Source organism: Amblyomma maculatum, chromosome 10 (assembly GCF_055883805.1).
Source record: "Amblyomma maculatum isolate TAMU_Amacu chromosome 10, ASM5588380v1, whole genome shotgun sequence".
NCBI lineage: Eukaryota > Metazoa > Arthropoda > Arachnida > Ixodida > Ixodidae > Amblyomma > Amblyomma maculatum.
In genome coordinates this window covers 10489457-10507566 of record NC_139353.1, presented here as the reverse complement: position 1 = coordinate 10507566, position 18110 = coordinate 10489457, and the positions used below count along the sequence as shown (strand labels likewise).

Sequence of the window (18110 nt, the reverse complement as noted above, 5' to 3'; positions counted from 1 at the left end):
AATTGCGCTGTTGTCTTGTGTTTAATCCAGAGGGGAATGATATGATGATGGATTCGTAGAGTATTCATACTTGATTAATTGGAAAAGAAATTATAGACTTTCTATGAGAGATGAAGTAAACCACTTTGGTTAATTAGGTAAGTGACCTACTCAACCACTCGTATGACCATATACAAACGTAAAGTTTCAGAATGAACCTACTCAGTTCCTTTATCAGATGCGACAACAGGCAAGTTGCAGCAAACAGACTTTTGTCAAATGTTTTATTTTCAATTATGGAGGCATGTATCACGCACAAGAAACAAGTCGGACACTATGCTATCAACTCAATGTTTCCATCCACTGAACACAATTTTTCGCTGCCATTTAACATCCTTTTTATAAGGCTCTCCAGCTGACACCAGTGACGCTTTCCCATTAAGAAGTTATTTTGTGCATTTGTGTGCAGGTTAAACTGCAAAAGAGCTCTAAATTATAAGAACCAGGTTAGTGCTGCCTTGCTAAAAATGAAAGTGTGCATACTTCACAATTAAGTAGACCTTAAACTGAGGCCACCTACAAGTGGAACCACTTTTCAAGTTTGGTTTTCAAGTGGAACCACTTTGCAAACCAAAGGAGACCACTTACACTTGAGTGCACCAAGTGGAACCATTTGAGAGACCAGCTGTGGTTTTCAACAGGAACCATAATGCCACTTTGAATTTTCATTTGAGTTATCGCTTCTAGTTCGCAATGAGGACGATTGCTGGTGGTCTCGGATCGTGTCACGGAATAGAAGCTGGCAGTGGTGGTGGTACTGGCTGAGCACAGGTGCCAGCTCTAGAGTTAATATCTCTCTTCTGCAATGACGCCTCGTACTTCGGTTTGTCACCACGTCAATTTCCGGTACACACACACGAATGACTGTAATATGCGTAACCTTGGACTTATTGGTTGCCAATAAGCAGCAAGCAACAAACGAGTCTGGGCCGGTCTTGCTCCCTCGTACATATCGGGCTCCTCCTCCACTAGTCCCCCCTCCCGTATGATCGCTTTTTTTTTTTTTTTTCTACCAACACAAAGGCATCAGTCAGTCTGATGTCAGCGATGAAAGAACACGCCAGTGGCTTCGAATGTCCCTAATAATGCTTACGTGTGAACACCATCCCGTACCAACATTGCCTGGAGCATAGCGAAAGGCAAGTTTTGAAATTCGCGCGTTTTAGTATGGACTGGAAAAAGACAAAAAGAAAAACCTGTTCATTACACAAAAACATTAGACAGAAAAAAAATCCTTGTTACTGGCGTGATTTGCTCGTAACTGCGAACAAATTTTGTTGGCTAGATGTGGGGGCGACTAATTTCATGCTTTCGTCACTCGTTTTCGTCACTACTATGCGTTCGCGCTCTCTGCGATGTCTGCGCAAGGCGACGGCAACGGCGGTGTAGCGGCGGTTCGGCTTTCGGCCTCTTCGGCAGCTGCTGTCTTGGACAATTTTGAATCTTTTTTTTTAAATAGGAGTGCTGCCCAGTTTTTATTGTAGGCTTTTAATCAAGTGACATTTACTTCTGGTAGACGTACGTCGATGACAGATAGGACGCGAAACTTACTCCGGTGCACGTCATGATCGTTCACATTGGAATCGTGAACGCGAAACTACAAGTTCTTCTACATCGTCAGTGTATCCTTTCCATCTTTCTAGCAAGTGCCGCGTGGTTTTAAGCTACAAAAAAAAAAAAAAAAAAAAAAAAAAAAAAAAGGAAGGAAGGAAGAATGAAACGAGAGCAAAATCCTTGACCACTGCCTGCAGACAGACATGACGGTAATGTGAGGAGCTTCAACGAATGCGTCGAGCTCGTCTGGAAAGACGGTCAAGTCTGCGGCCCTGTACAGGTGCGCAAACATCGCTGAAATATGCGAGACAATGCTAGTGTGGAATAATCTCTGAACTTTTTCGTACTACCACACATGCTCGCGCACGTCCACGTGATGATTTGTTCTTTGTTCTTTTACTTTCAAGGCCCGAAGGCATTACAGAGGGGAGTGCGACTGCATACAATGTTCATAACGAACCAGTAGGAAAACATTGGCAGGCTTAAAGCGACAGAAAAATGAGCCGTCGTTTTTTTTTGTTTTTTTTTTTTCCTGTCACAGATATGTTCGCCATAATTGGAATTATGACAGGCGTGTTTATGGCAAAAAACGACACGTAATTGGATAAGCAATATATTGCATAGGTGCAGTAATGTCTACTACATATGACAGGGAAGGTTAGTTCTGTCTTATATACGTTATGATGAATTAATAAAAACAATGCTTAATTAGACATGGAGGCGGAACACCTACTACGTGGAATGCTGAAACATATCAATGAATATAGCAGCCCGCTCTGAAGGCAATCATCGTTATAGTAGATCTTGTGGAATTATAGACAAGGACAAGAAATTTTCTACTGGTATGACGTGGTAATGATCATGGTGGCAACCAAGTTTACTAGCGATTCAAAGCCATAGGCCCGTGCCGATTTATATTTCAGTTTTTATTGAACTAGTGCATAATTTTACTGAACTTGTTCCATGTGCCTTAAAGTTACACCATTCCAGAACCTAGTTAATATTTTACTGAGGAATAGAAGTGTGATTGATTTTATGTTAATTCCATGGTAAACAACGCAATCACTAAAAAAACATGCAGGGAAATTGTTATTGGGCAGTAAAATCACATGTTGTTCTAGGAAAGTAAGAGTCCAATAACCAAGCCTTGGGGAATCCCACAGCCTACTGGTGGAGAATGGGAGTTAGTTTGATCCACTGTTATAAATCGAAAATGGTAATTCAAAAAGACTACAACCTTGAAACAACTTTAGGGTTATAGTTAGGATTACTCGATTTGAAAGAAAATAATTGGTGTGAAATTTAATCAAAGGCATTTCAAAAATCAAGGTACACTCTTGCACAAAACCCTGGCCAACAATGGAGTGAATGCCGTTATAAACAATGGAGCTGTGTCTCACATGAAAATATTTTACGAAATCTGCGCTGGGCATAGTTGAAAAGGTAATTTAGTTTGTTTGGTTTATGCAGTTTGATGTCTCAAAGCAGCTCAGACTATGAGATGCCATAGTGGAGTGCTCTAGATAATTATAGACTGTCTGAGGTTCTTTAATGTGCACCGATATCGGACAGTACACCCGCACCTTGCATTCCGCCTCTGCGAAACCGTCATGGTTCGGACTGAACCCCCTGCTCATTAAGGAAGTGCCGTAACCACTGAGCCACTGTGATCAGGCCAAAAGGGAATTTGACGTTAAGATGCTTGTAAGATGAGATTATATGGTATGTTCTGTGACATCACGAATGATAGCAGAAAGTGCAAATAGAGAATACATGATGGAATATATTACATTGAACTGAAATTTTGGTGGCATTTTTTTACTGTCGGGCTGATTTTCTTGTTAATGTATTTTCAGAAGCTTGATGATGTTCTTGTTTACCATATTTGCCGTGAGAACATTCATTACCTTCTTTGTGCAAGAAATGGTGGGAATTCAGTAGCCACGGATGCTTCTGCCATTGAATTTTTAAACGAGTGAGTTCTTATACTAAAATTGTCAGGTTATAGTAAAGCAATATGCACAACTGTGTTTGACAACTGCCTTCCTTTGTTTTCCTGATTTCAGGTTGTATATGCTTATCAAAAACTTTTGTGGTGCTACCACAGAAGAGAGCCTGCGTAAAAATGCATTGCTTATTGAAGAAATACTATCTGAGACAGTTGTGAGTAGAATTTCTCCAGCATGAACTTTACACTGTAGAATATAAATAATAAAACTACAGTTGATTCATATTCAGAAATCATGCGAATCTTCGAGGTGTTCTTACCATTTTGAAGCAGTTTAACTTCTTTTGGAATCTTTTTTTCTTGTGAAAAGCTTTTTATATGATATGTCTGGCATGCTAGTCATGAAACAGTACTCATGATGAGCTGGTAAAATTTAATATTGAATCCTGTGAATTATTATGACATGGGCCATACTGTCATGCCATTGTCCACATATCTTTATAGGTAGCATAATATGAAGAATGCAGCAAGGGGTCATTGAGCAGGGTTCATTTTTTCTTTTTCTTTTTTTGCAGTTTTATTATATAGAAGCATTCTGGAGATGAAAGATTTCTTGTGCACTTATGGCATAATGCTAGTTGATGATCCACTTTTATTCATTTTTTTCAGAACCGTGGACACATTTACACAACAGATTTGTCCTCTCTTCGACCGTGTATCTACAGTGAACCAATTGACATGCCTTCTTTGAAGAAAACGGTCTTGACATCTACTCTTTTGGCAACAGTAAGATGACAATTTAGATCCGTCACTTGTAATGCCACATGGCAATGGAAATTTTCTGAAACTGTCTCTGCCTGCAGGATACAAAGCCTATTGTTCCAAACACGACAGCATTGAGGCCAGTGTTTGGGTCAAGGTTGGAGCAAAGCCAGGTGAAGAGCTAAGAATTGTTGTTGAGTAGCATTACAGGCACTACTGAATAACTGATATAAATGCATAGTGCAAGATCCAGCTTGTTGCAGCTGTCAGCATTCTTCTCTCTTTTTTTTTCTTGCTGGTGATGCATGGCACACACCAACTCACAGAACCAGCACAGGGCTGAAATATTTGTCGATGTTGTCGAGAAGATCTATGCCACCATTTCCAAAGAGGTAATGACGGCTGCTTTACTTGACTGTGTGCAAAACTGTACTCATTTTTTCGTCACTTCTTCAAAACTAGGGCACTATCACAAACTTTTCACTCTGTGGCAGTGTAAACCTGAAAAGTTGCCTCGAGTCCAAAGCAAGCATCATACTTGGATTCAATGAAGATTTGGTTCTTTCATCATCTGAATCTGAGTCAGGTGTGTGTTGTTCCACTGAAATTGTATTCAGTTATGTTTAGCATGTGGGAGATGTGAACCTTATACCTTTATCAATGATGCGACAGGAAAAATAATTTTATATCGCAGCTTAATTTTTAATATTAATTATTATGAACCTAAATTAAAAAAGAAAACGAAAAGTAAGTTTGGCTTAAGAAAACAAACATTTCTCTGTACCATGTAATTACACCAACTATGAAAAGAATGTTGCGAGAATTATGTCCCTTCATCGTTCAGTAAATCAAGCGAAGATGTGCTTGAGATAAACTCCCTAAAAAAGTTAAAGATGAAATAAAGAAGAATGTTTTAGAAAGTTAAAACACTTAGACTGCTGCATCAAATGAAATTCACTTTTTGGTATATTTATTCTCGTTTTCAATGTTCATTTCTCCTATAGTTCTCTGTATAAAGAGATGGTTGTATTTTCAATTCAAAAAGCGTTCGGACCACGTACGTGTATTTTCGGCTATGTACCATGATTCGTGTGTGTTTGTAGCACCGTGGGTCATTGGCTGCCTGTGCCGCATTCAGGTAGAATTGGGCTCAAGTGGTGCAGAATATAATGTGTATATATTATTATTATTATTGTAGATTCATATAAAAGATATTGGTATAATTAGGTAATGTCAGTTAGAATAAGTACAATAGAAGTGGTGCTACATAGGGCTTATTTCCAAGATCTTACTGACTGCATTAGAAATCGGTGGCTAGATCCTTGCATAATAGCTTTTCTGTCCTTGCCCTCCAGAATCCTACAGCACAGATGTTGTTCTTTCAAATTACATACTTCATGAGACGGTTAAAAGTGACAAGTTTGCTGCCGACCAAACCCTGACTGTCGTAGCTCCCCAAGGAGAAGTGAGTGCAAGCATGATTGATTTGGTCAAGCATTTGTTGATTATGTGTGCAGTGTGCACTCAACTGCCTGTCAAAACAAATATTTCTGCTGATGTACCGATGTGATACAGGGTTGAGCTAACTATAATGCTTCGGTACTAGTAATGTAAAAGGACAATTTCTTTTTTTAACAAGTATGGACAGTTAAAAGAACATTGTGGATAACTCTATCCAGTTATTTTTCTCAGTTAGAATTGACTCTCTGGCTATTACTGGGCGAGTGAACTTTTGTCTGGATAGCAGAACACTAATTTTTCATGGAGAAAATTGGATTTAAAAACCCTTCTAGTCGTTTTAAACCTGTATTGACTTTATCGAGGAGAACAGGTTGTCACCACCTTAAAGTAAATGGCTATGGCAATGTGAATACAACCTCTGGGATCCATGCCCAAAAATTGGCGTTGATGCAATTTGCAAATTCGGCTGGCGCTAGTGACACCTGTATTATGTTTTTAGATTTTCCCTAGCCTATAGGAGCTCTGTTTTTGGTGAGCATGCCTCTTTTTAATTAGAGCGTGGAACCGCATGGATGAAGGACAACTTATCTTTTTCCTCAGTGTCCTGTTGAAATTGTTCGGAAGTCTTTAAACTATATATTACAATAGCACTATACTATGAATGGAACGAGATTTAAAAAATCTCACTGTGAAAGCTACTTTTGACTCTTCTAGAACTTTTGTTATGTCATGACCAAACTGTTACTTTCTCTTGTTGACTGCGTTTGTGTGCACACACAGGTTCCAGTTTTAAGGTACTGTACGACCAGGCCAAACAATGGATATCCCTTCTCAATCACTGCAGCAGTCGAGGAGGTGCCTCGCTCTAGGTGATGGAAATTTTGTGACATATACATCCAGCCACTTTGCGACTTCGGTAACAAGTAACTTGCAGGCATGTAGCTTCAAAGTGCCCATATAGAACATGTTAACCAATGCTTGGCTCACGTTTGCTCAGTACAATGACGCCTATGCTGGTCCTATAGAGTGCTGAAGTTTCCAGTGGAATAAATTTTGAACTAGTCTTAAATCATAAACTGAAACCAGAACAAGTAGCCCAGATCCTAAATAAGAGAGCAAAGTAGATCACCTGTTCTTGCATAGCTTTCTCTTGTCTTTTTGGGAAAAGAAAGATGCTGTAACTTTCGTGCTTGTTATAGATGCATCAACCATGCCGTATAGGAAAAGATGGAAGAAGCAGTGTAAGAAGGAAAAAAGAAAGAGGTGGCATAGGGAAGGTCTTCGGAATAATTTTGACTGTAAGGGTATAATAATTTTGACTACATGGCATTCTTCAACCTGCGTTGGCATAACACAGCACGCTGCCTCCATCGAAACATGGCTGTACATTGATGGTACCTGCCACTAAAAGAATCATACATAACTTTGCACTTGCCGCTATGTGGTTGGGCCTGGTAGCAGAACAAATATATTCATGGGTTTCTAACTAAAGTTTGCCACATGATTGGAAAAAAAGAAATTGCATCCTCTGCCACAGATGGCAGGAAGAGCCATGTGACGCAGAAAGCCAACTTCAGTTGATTTTTTCCCATTCTTGTAGTGTTTATTAGGTGACATAAACATGCTGTTGGAGAACTTGTTAAGCGCTAAGCTTAGAGAGGTAATGTCTAGCACAGGACATGCCATTCTAAAGAGGAATGGAAATGCGACAGTGAATATGTTGATTGTTAACAATGTATCATGGTATCGTAACAGGGACCTGGTTTTAACAGTGAAGCTACGCTGTGAAGGAAATGCAGCATCTGAGGCTGTTGGAACTACCCTGGACATCCCTGTGCCTTCCGCAACTAGTGGGTTAGTGACCTGCACGCCACAGCACAACCCTCTGTTATAGCCCTGTCCATATTTTGGCTGATGTTCTCTGATTTCACCATTGTTTGTGTGCGCGTTTGTCGAGCCACGTAAGCGACGTTTAGCCCAGTGACTGCAGGAACGTAAAACCTGAATCTGACTAACCCAGCTTGCCGTAACTTTTTAGTGATAGCTGTCTGGCTGCATTCTAGGGCTTTTCTCTGGGCGTCTGAATGAAAAACCACAATGCTCTACAGTAGCTGTGTTATAAATCACGAAGCATCACAATGCTCCACAGCAGCTGTACTGCAAATCATAAAGCAGCAGAGGTGGGGAGTACAGAAAGAGTGGATGTGTATCGTAGCCCCCGTGCACACGAAATAGTGGTGACAGCACGCAAGCCAGTGTGCCCAAAGTTTGCTTCCAGTAGTGGAAACCTGTATTGATGCACAAGTTGACAGCACAAGATGCAAAAATCATGTACCTATTTTTTTCTGAACTGGAATTTGTTTTACCAACTAACGTGCTATTTCACAATTTTACCACATAAGTAACAGCACTCTATATCCGGATGCAAAGTTTAAATTTGCTTATTGTGCTGCACAGCGTTTAGCATGTTGCAGGTATAAAAGCTGGCCTCTGAGTTTTTCCACTGCTATTACTGTCAGAGCACCCTATGTGTCAATTAAGGGGTGCATGATTTTTGTGTGCAGTTTACAGTTCACCTCCATCACAGCCTGTAATAATAATAATAATTGGTTCACAGGAAGGGGAAGGCACAGTATCTTTCACACTTGTTTCTGTGGACACCTGAACCGCGCCATAAGGGAAGGAAGGAAAGAAGAAAGGTGGGAGTGAAAGTGGAAAGAGGAGCCATAGTAGAGAGAGAGCTACGGTGCAATTTTGACCACCTGGGGGTCTTTAACATACGCGTGCATTTTCGTGGTACTTGAAACATTCTAAGTGAGGCTTTTGATGACAAATTTTCTGCACGAGATTTGATACATGTATGCTAATGCGTAAAACTGAGTCCAGCTTGTCATGTATTAAACAGGCTCATGAAACGCTTCAATGAACTGGATCAAAGTGCAGAACTCCAACATGAAAACATGAAAATTGTCTGGAAGATCAAATGCCTGAAGGCCAAGTCAGAAGCAGTAGCAAAATTCAGAGTAAGTGTTTGACGCAATAGACTTTTCTAGCATGGCTCCCTTTTACAGGCGATTGGTTTATTTGCAAGTGCCCTCTACACATTTCTGTATTCGTATTCCCCCCACAGCTAGCAAATGCGAATGAAGGTGGCTTTGGGAGGCTTGAACTTGGACCCATCTCCATGAAATTTGAACTGTCAAACCAGTCAACATCGGGGCTTAAGATCCGCTTCCTGAAGACCGATCAACATTCTGGCAGCAACATTCAGCGCTGGATACGCTATGTCACCACTTCGGACTGCTGGGTTCAGCACTTGACATGACTAGAATAAAAGGCTAGCAAACTGTCACATTTTTTGCACACTCGATACTTGTGATCCCAAAGTTCTAACCTTAGGTGTAACAAAAATGTTTGTCTAGGTTGTGTGCTCAACAGCTGTAATACCTTCTTCATGGAAGTGTGGGCTGAATCTCCTCCTCAGCCCTGTTGCTTAAGCACTTGTTCTGTGGATCGCATGCAAAAGGTAGCTTTTTTTGCCTTGCTACCAAAGGCTAAAATTAATAATTTATTAAGATACATAGTGCAACCACCAACACTTTTTTTGTCATGCAGTGATCATTTGTTCTATGATAAAATTCTGCTTGAATAAAATTTTATGTTTAATAATAATTGGTTCACAGGAAGGAAAAGGCGCAGTATCTCTCGCACTTGTTTTCTATGGACTCCTGAACGCCCACTGGAATGGATGGGAGGAAAGTGGGAGTGAAAGTGGAAAGAAAGAGGCGCTGTAGTGGAGGGCTACGGAATTTCGACCACCTGGGGACCTTAAATATGCGCTGACATCGCACAGCACACAGACGCCGGCGGTCCGTATCAAATCTGAATACTCCGGCAGATGTTTAGAGATGTCCATTTTAACGAAAGGTATTCAATTACTAATGCCATGTCAATTTTACCATTAAAAGCAGTGTAGAGATTGACATTTTCTTTGCATTTAAGACCACTAATTTTTCACTGCTGAAATATGAACTAGAAATAAGAAAGTTCATTACATATTTTTGTTGCATTCGTTCCTAACCCCTGATTGTGAAGAGACATGCATTGAGACAAATAATTTCATTGAAATATGTGTCCTACTAAAATTCACTTAAAATTCGACGATATAAGTTTGTGGTAAGTGTGATGGTGGGTATGCATGGGATTAAAAAGTGTGACTGCCCGAGTGCGCTCTATGGTCAAGAGGCACAAATATTTGATGTTAATTTAGGGCATTTTATTATGTTTTGAAGCCTTGAATATGACTGATGTCCCGGAAAAGCATTGCTAGTTTGTTAAACCACCTGGTGCTTTTTCATACATTGTGAAACACCATTGCTCAGTTAGCGCTCGGCCTATGCGAAGGTGATGCAGCACAACAGCCTTGCATATGCACTGATGGAAGATCAACTATGCTAGTTAGCAGGTCCTCAGACCAGTTTTCGGACACAATGAGCTAAAACATTCGGCAGGTATGATCCACCTAGCTGCTTTGTTTCACACAGCAGACTGCTCACATATGGAATGTGGAGCTCAGATCTCCTTTTCTTGCAGGTGTGCTCTTCCTAGTTCTTTTTGATCTGTGAAATGATGTCACTTGAAGCCACATATAAGCAATTCCACAAATTCCAGCATGTGACTGCACATATACACCAATGTCAACGGTCCAGATATTGTCAGCACCAGATTTACATTTAGGGCATGGATAGAGAAGTGTTCTTGATGCACAATAATCTCTAGATTTACTCGAAAGAGCACATTCCTCACACATTTTCTTGGCCCAGCTTGCTTGCGCCTTTACTACTCAGTCAACTGTGAGAGGTGGGGCAGCCCTGCCAAAGGTCTAAGCCAAAGGAAAAAGGAAGTAGATGGGTCAAAAGCCTGGTAGTACATGTGTAAAGTTTCTGTTCTTATTTGCCATTAAGGAAAATTACTTTGGGGCATTATCATCATTAAGAAGCCCACTGGTTCCAAGGGATTCTTAAATACCAAAGGGTATTTCAGGGGAATTTTATACCTCTGTCACACGGTCATTTTCGATCCTCATTGAACTCGATCTGCATTGAGGTTTTCAAGAAGGATTGAAGTATCCATGCTACACAGCGTTTTCAATGAGCATTGAGAAATTTTCCTCGTGTGCGCTACGCAGGTCTCGACGACCGCTTTAGAGTGTGCTTGAAATCTCAAGATCGATTGAGGAAGCAGCTTGAAGTCAAATAGGCTCGAGCTCGATTGTACTTGAAAGTTGCCGTGTGACAACCTCGATCTGCATTGATTTGAATGCAGATCGAGTTCAATGAGGATCGAAACTGTCCGTGTGACAGGGGTATTACAGTGGTAAAATTAAACACTGTCCACTCGTGAATACTGGAAGAATGGTTTGAACAGTATGTTGGCCTTGCAAGCAGCACAGGTCATACATTTTGTGCGGCAAAGCTTTCTGTGTTAAATGCAGTAATATGTGATGACATGGGTTGGTTATGATGTGGTGTAAGTAGCGAGTTGGTGGTGGAGTACAACAAATAACACCAGTGCATATGTCACAAACGATACCGCCGTCCGAAGCACCACAAACAGGTGGGAGAGATAAAAGGTGGGCTCAAACACAAGTCCGTATCACAATCACGACCACGAGAAATGGATGATTGAGGTTGTTGGGCTACCAGAAGGCGATGTCCCTAGGATCGGATCCATCAACCAGTCGCGTCGGCGGATGATGAACGGCGCTCTTTCTTGACTGCTTTACGCACACCGGTTTCGTCGGGAGACGTTCCTTCCCTCTTTATGGGCTTCTTCTTGCTCTTCCTTGTCGCCTTGGTGTCTGGTAGTCTAAGCTTCGGATATTCCATGGGGATCTCGCGTTTTGCCTTGGTAGGGTCGCAGGCAGCCGAGTAGGCTGGTATCGGGATGCCCAATCGCTTCATCAATTTATCCATGACGTCATCGACGTAAGCGCGCAGGATCAAATTAGCTGACTTGTCTATCTTGGTCGGCTGCAGGTTGCAAATGACGATCTTGCCTCCCGTCTTCTTGGCGAGCAGGGGCAGCGACCCGCAAGGAATGATCTGCAGCGTTGAGCCGAGGCACAAGATGAGGTCGGCGGCTCGGCAGTGCTGGTCGGCAGCTTCGATGCCGTCCTCTGGCAACTCGTGCTCCCAGTCAAGGATGGAGTCGTGAAGGTGGCCGCGACACAGCCTGCCGTTCTTCTTGGGCATAGGGCACGGTTCGCCCGTCGGTTTCTGGCCGACCGACTTGGTCGCGGTGCTCCTCACGAACTGTCGGCTGCATTGGTTGCAACGATCCACGAACATACTGCCGTGGAGGTCCGCGAGGATCTCCAGCGGAAAGCCTGATTTCAGGTGCAGGCCGTCCACGTTCTGGCTGACGAGGAACTTGAGTTTCGAGCATCGCGCCAGTGCGACTAGGGCCATGTGCGTGGGCGTCGGCACTGCGTCGTCGAACGAGATGTTGATTTGCGGTTTCTCACCCTGTTGTTCCAGAGTCCAGACGCCCCGAGGACCTCGGAAGTCGGGGATACCCGCCGAGGTGCTGATGCCGGCACCGGTGATGACAACGATGTGTTTGGAGGCGAGCATCCAGTCGGCCAGCCGCGCGATCTTGTCCTCGAGCAGCGATGCTTCGTCGAACTGCTCCGCCTGGCCGCAGATGCCCTTGTCGGCGTACTCGGATAACCCACTCGCATAGTCGCAAGACATGGCGAACTTTTGATGCAACTTGCTGTCCAATTAAGCTTTCATCGGTATCGCTGTTTTCATGGGATACGATGAGGCGGCTCGCGGAGCAAGGCTGATGAAAATATCAGTTTCTCGCATTTCTGGTCCGAAACAGTAGGAAGCCAAATACTTCCGACAAAATAAAGTATACCAAGCGATCAGCTGCAATCAGATTTAAGTAGTGCAAGGGTTATGCAGCCCAAACCTTTCCTCATTTTCAACGATAAGGTTTCGCTTTCGGTTACGTGGGTGCTCGCGTTGAGGGTACTGGGCTTCGGTAGCAAAGAAATTTTATTTTTTTTTAAAAATGCTCTTTCGTGTTTATCATGTGCACATGAGCAGTCATTACACACCTTTAGCATACTGTGTTACCGCAGAGCCAGGGAACCGTGAGCCCTCCCACCGGCACGCGCTTAGCTGGCGGACACTCAAGGCATGTTCAAGGCGAGCTGCTATGCGACAGGACCATACGCGTCTGCACTGGCGGCGAACTTGCTCACGGTATTCCGGTAAAGCAGACGGTAACGCGGTATGCTAAATTTGTCTATTATGACAGCTTCAGGTAAATTCATTCGGTTCGTGCACATCTAGTGTATCAGTTCTTGCCTACCTGCAAAATACTTATAAATTTAAAAGGAAATTAAGCAAAAATGTAATTTTAACAGCACAGTATCCCAGTGAGGTGTCACGCTAGTTTACCGTATCCGCTCAAGTGCTAGATATTATATAAAGACGAATTAGATGGAGATAAATCTAAGCATCACCATGCCTTCGTTCATAAATCAAAGCATCGTTCACTAAATGATAAGGGTGTGCAAATAGTACTTTTTTTTGAGACTGAATCAAATATAGTGTACCTCTGCTACTGAATCCAATACGAATAGCATTGCTTCTCTACCAAATTGGATACGAATAGAATAATCGCAGCACTGGATTGAATACTAGTGAATTATTCAGTCTAATACCTTTTCTTATCGATGGTGAAAGAGAACAAATGACCCACACCCTAAGGCAACAGATCAGCAATAGCAGGTATGACCGTATCCTTCAAGACCGGACATCAAGACAAGGCTGCAAAACTTGACTAAGTCTTTTTGCCACATCATCCAGTCTTAGATATGTTCAGTATGAACGTTACCACACGAATGAACCAAGCAGCAGCACTGAACCCTTCAGTGCCGGTGTGGGTAGTTTTTTGAGCAGGTGCCAAAAAGAAGATATATATGTATACTGCAGCAAGCTTTGTTCCAACCTTGTGCCAATTACTCGAGAAGTATTCAACAAGGCCAAAACACACTCAATTCAGCTTGAATAATTTCCAAAATAAAATTTTGATTTGTTCGGATAACCAAATACATGAATATTAGACTCTTTACCTGAAATTTCCAAGTATTTGTACACCCTTACTAGGCGCCCACTGTCCACCAGACATCGAGAAAGATCACAGCATCACAGCTTTTTTTTTTTTTTTTTTTAAGTTCTGGTGAAATGGTTAGTGCCAAGCAATGACACACACAAACGTGTGTGTGTGTGCGTGTGTGTGTGTGTGTGCGCGTGTGTGTGCGTGTGTGTGTGTGTGCGCGTGTGTGTGTGTGCGCGCGTGTGTGTGTGTGTGTGTGTGTGTGTGTGTGTGTGTGTGTGTGTAGGGGGGGGGGGCTACAAAAATACACTTTACACCATAAAGCTATTCAGGAAATGTGCAACCCCATTATTCATTTTCTTCTCTTTTCATTGGATTCATGCAATCAAGAATTTAAGCAAACCATTTTCAGAATTTAGCTCAATGTAAGGCTTGTAAGACAAACAATTTTTATTGCGCCAAACATATAACACGGTATTGAAGATTGTAAAATAATAATATACAAGGTGGCACAACTAGCAATGAAAAGGCATTAAAGACGAGTTTGGCATGAGAGATGTGCTTTCTACACTGAACAGTCCTCGGGGTCCCATGTCTGATACGAGGAGGTCTACATGACAGCCACTCTGTGCATGTACTCGTAGCCAGCAGCCAATATGAAGGAAAAATTGGGGTTGCTGCCCAGGTCCTGGAGGTCTGGCATGTCGCACAACTCTTCCAAGGATGGCAGATACTCAGCCAAGTCCCGACCTTTGTTGGACAAGAGGCAGATGGAAAAAGAGTGGGAGGGAAAAAAGCAGGGCAGTGAGAAATGCTAGTCAAAATGACCTGCTGCTGTGGATGCCCTGCATTACACCAAATAGCAAAGTTGTGAAGTTGATGCTAAAAGGGTGCAGAAAAATGTGTTGACAGCTATCTACACTGCGAATTCTTGACAATTAATCAAGTCTCATCCAGAATTCACTGCTAAGTGCTAGCGTACCTAATCTGTCTGAAATAAGAGCCATTTTTTACTGCTCCCTCGCATGCATGTGTACACATACACACAATTCAACTTTCAGAGCTTGCAGGTAGCCGACAAGAAACATACCTTGAGAAAAGCCCAGATCTGCTATTTTGAAGAAAAGCAGATCCTTCATGACACTCACAGGATCATCAGTCTCCAAATCTTCCCATCTAAAATATAAAAATGCAGGAATGAATATAAAACTACTAAACATAAAAACAAGTACAGAGTTTCCTGACAGTGCACTTTAAACATAAGAAACACTTTGATTAAATTCAGCAGTGTGAAAGGCAAAGGGGTCAGGGAAGCAACAAAACATATGCCAACTTCCAACCTTAATGTAATGATAAAAAAAAAGAAGAAGAAAAGATCAAAGATCGCATAACAGTTGTAATGGGAATGATGAGAGCTAGCTCATTTCAATGAGATATAAAGCTGGGCTAGCTGGAGGGAAGGTGGGCAGAAACATAATACCTTCCTTTTTCTGTGTACCTGTTACATTTGCACCCATTTTTTTTTTCTTAAGCCGGTTTCCCCTAGTGCCGCTACAATCAATGGTTTGTGATTTATGCTTCTGCATAAACCACAAATATGCTTATATATATATCCAAAGGCCACAACTTGATGATCTTGGATTCTTTTATGGAAGCGCTCTGTTTGGCCAGCTTATACTCGAGGACCTCGCAGCCTTTTATGGGCAGGTTGAAGCTCGAGCACCTGCGCATTGAGATAATTGTACACGTCTAGTGTTTGGCCTCAGCCAACTTCCACTGGAAATGGAATGCTACTGCGCTCCTCCTGTGACGTCACTGCACCTTGCCTGGTTGACAATGCCGGGCCATGGATTCAGGTTGTAAGACTCGAGATATGACAAGTTGTCAGGAATGGACACTGCATGGTCTTAGATAGGTCAAGCAAACACACCATTGACGCAAAATAGTACCGTGCTGTGTCGCATATGGATGCAGCATAACAAAATTTCCTTTCAGCGTTGCAACAACCTATCCCTAATATGTTTATATTCACAGACTACTGGAAGGAGAAATGAAAATTTTGGCAAGCTGCATCTGTATGCGACGCAAAGCAGAAGGGTTTGTGTTCATGCCACACCTATTTGACCTTATTATTTCGCCATATGTATATAAAAAAGCGCCCTCTACTCAGCTCCTTGCATTACCTCCTCTGCCTTCCACTTGCACTCCATCTGACATGGGCTGATGGCTGACGTTGACTGAAACTACTACTGTGCATAGGAGGGGAACTGTCACTTAATTACTAGGCGTCCAAGAGAGCATTTTTTTTCTTATTCTTAACTTTCTTCTTTTTTTCTTTTTTCTTAATTTGCAGCAAAGAAAAATCGGTCTTGAAAAAGACCAGATGGTAAACTTTGCTGCAGTCAAGGGCTAGGTAACTGAAACCCACAAGAGCAAAGGTGTACAAACCTCTGTAACAACACAAAACAAAGTTATTAAATAACTCCTTTTGCTTAACATGGCTAAAATAAATACAGTACAGCAAAAGTAAAGCCTGAATGTATAAGCACAAAAAGTAGTAGATGTACAAGAATATTCAAAGATAAAAAAAAATAAAATGCCATGCCAATCCCTATTAGGCTGAATAGAAAAGTAATTTGCACAAATTTGAATATTTGTTACCGCTCATTGTTTTCACATTAGTTCATGTCACCAATCACCCCCATGATTACATCAATATTTCACACTGATAAACAACAACAAAAAGAAGACAATCCCCTACGCTTGCCTTGGTGCCTGGCTGTTTGCTTCCTTTGTATGCAAATCTTGTCAAACTTGTTTTATATCATGATCTACAACAACATGAGTATTTACACAGGCCAGGCGAGACTTGCTGCAAAGTTGAAAGAGTCGCATGCAGAGAACACCAGATAAGGAGTGAAAAGAGCCATTTCACGATACTATTAAATCACTAGGTCTCCTGCGCCAAAGTTGAGGAACGCTTCTGCTCGGCTTACTGATTTCTGAGGATGGCCGCACACCAGATATGCATGCGGAGCACTTTGGCGCTCGTCAGGTCCTCGACAAAGTCCACCAGCTCAAGGGCCTTGGTAAAGTCGTACTCATCGGCATTCACATTGTTTTCGCTGATGTACATCTGCGTGCACAAAAATTGCCAGTGCACTTCACAAGCAGTACGCAACCGCAGATGTGTCAAGTGCAGTTTTCACCAAAACACAAATAATCCTTCTCCATTACACTGGAGCGTTAACCTTTTCCTTACTGCAGAATAAATGTTTTTCATAGGTCTTAGACAAAAGTTTTTTTTTGCAAAATGTGTTCAGGGTAAAAAAAAAATGTCATAAAGTGCATGCAAAGGTGACAACAGAATGCGCTTTCAGAAGACTTTTTTATGCAAATATTCGCTGTGAATTTTGGCAAAAAAATAAAAATAAAAATTGCCATACAAAACAAAAGTTGATTGTTGGAAGGAAAACTGGATATTATCAAGATAACCTCTCTAAGGAAAAATATTTTAAATTTAGAATGTGCAAAATGTTTCAAAACTGTTTAGAAGCTATCAAACCTTTGAAACTATACACGTCAGATACTTTCTTCTACAAACGTTTTTCTGGCACTACATGAAGAGAGACTTTTCAGAGTGTTCTTGATTTCGAGCAAAATGATTTTCAAAGTACAATGAGGTATATTAAAATATTCCTCGATTAATGTACTTTCCAATGTTGCCAGTTTTAAATACAAACACAATTTGAAGCAGCCAGAAAAGGTTGTCGAAATAAAAAATCCACCGTAACATCTTTATCCTCTACTAACATGAAAAAAAAAAAAAAAAAAAAAAGTAACTTCAGGCAGATGGCTGCCAATGTTCTAGGCTGAGATTGTGTAGTTTCATAATCAGAAAAAAAAAAAAAAAAAAAAAAAAAAAAAAAAAAAAAAAGGAAAAAAAAATTCCAATGCAACCGCAAGAGACACTGCTGCTTGATGCAGTAAAAGAAAAATCTGCTCCAGATAGCCTGAAACATGACACTGCCAGGTGTGTGCCATCAGAAAGGTTGACACCAATCTTCGAGCATACTATGCCAGAGACTCAACTTCACAGGCCTTTCAAAAACTGCTTCCTCATGGGAGAAGTAAGACCTATGTAGGAAATGAAAATGTAGTATCTAAAGAACCCATTAGATGGCACATCAAGCTTGTAACAACTAGGTAGTAT

The 18110-nt window shown here is 41.6% G+C and overlaps 3 protein-coding genes across 5 annotated transcripts in view; 1 reads left to right on the top strand and 2 right to left on the bottom strand.

The window, feature by feature from the left end:
• Positions 1-1377: 1377 nt before the first annotated feature.
• On the top strand, positions 1378-9116 carry LOC146175565 (uncharacterized). 3 transcript variants are annotated; one of them, XM_084581955.1, is made up of 13 exons: positions 1378-1661; positions 1791-1873; positions 3450-3568; positions 3660-3756; positions 4211-4327; positions 4405-4476; positions 4630-4695; positions 4766-4889; positions 5659-5768; positions 6545-6633; positions 7520-7618; positions 8670-8787; positions 8895-9116. In XM_084581955.1, exons 1-13 carry the CDS (start codon positions 1604-1606, stop codon positions 9087-9089), a joined length of 1347 nt encoding a protein of 448 aa, XP_084438081.1. In that variant the 5' UTR covers positions 1378-1603; the 3' UTR covers positions 9090-9116. The 3 variants fall into 3 exon arrangements, with proteins under 3 accessions (XP_084438081.1, XP_084438083.1, XP_084438082.1); XM_084581956.1 differs by lacking the exons at positions 1378-1661; positions 1791-1873 and adding an exon at positions 2297-2435; XM_084581957.1 differs by lacking the exons at positions 1378-1661; positions 3450-3568.
• A 2161-nt stretch (positions 9117-11277) lies between these two features.
• On the bottom strand, positions 11278-13755 carry Sirt6 (sirtuin 6). The gene has a single exon (XM_084581958.1). It carries the CDS (start codon positions 12517-12519, stop codon positions 11497-11499), a length of 1023 nt encoding a protein of 340 aa, XP_084438084.1. The 5' UTR covers positions 12520-13755; the 3' UTR covers positions 11278-11496.
• Positions 13756-14323: 568 nt separating this feature from the next.
• The window catches only part of Nup133 (nuclear pore complex protein Nup133), a 46035-nt gene continuing 42248 nt past the window's right edge, over positions 14324-18110 (bottom strand). Inside the window, exons 29-31 of the mRNA XM_084581954.1 lie at positions 16894-17033; positions 14988-15073; positions 14324-14647 (exon numbers count right to left, since the gene is read on the bottom strand). Of these exons, the coding sequence (XP_084438080.1) occupies positions 14508-14647; positions 14988-15073; positions 16894-17033 (366 nt within the window). The 3' untranslated portion in view covers positions 14324-14507. The remainder of the gene's footprint in view (positions 14648-14987; positions 15074-16893; positions 17034-18110) is intronic.

What these genes read in the sequence shown, in the direction of transcription:
- Sirt6 (XM_084581958.1), bottom strand. Translation starts at nt 12,519, where the DNA reads ATGTCTTGCGACTATGCGAGTGGGTTATCCGAGTACGCCGACAAGGGC.
- LOC146175565 (XM_084581955.1), top strand. Translation starts at nt 1,604, where the DNA reads ATGATCGTTCACATTGGAATCGTGAACGCGAAACTACAAGTTCTTCTA. An exon ending in AAGTCTGCGGCCCTGTACAG is followed by an intron (nt 1,874 to 3,449) that starts GTGCGCAAACAT and finishes ATGTATTTTCAG; the next exon opens with AAGCTTGATGATGTTCTTGT. An exon ending in AAGCAGTAGCAAAATTCAGA is followed by an intron (nt 8,788 to 8,894) that starts GTAAGTGTTTGA and finishes TTCCCCCCACAG; the next exon opens with CTAGCAAATGCGAATGAAGG.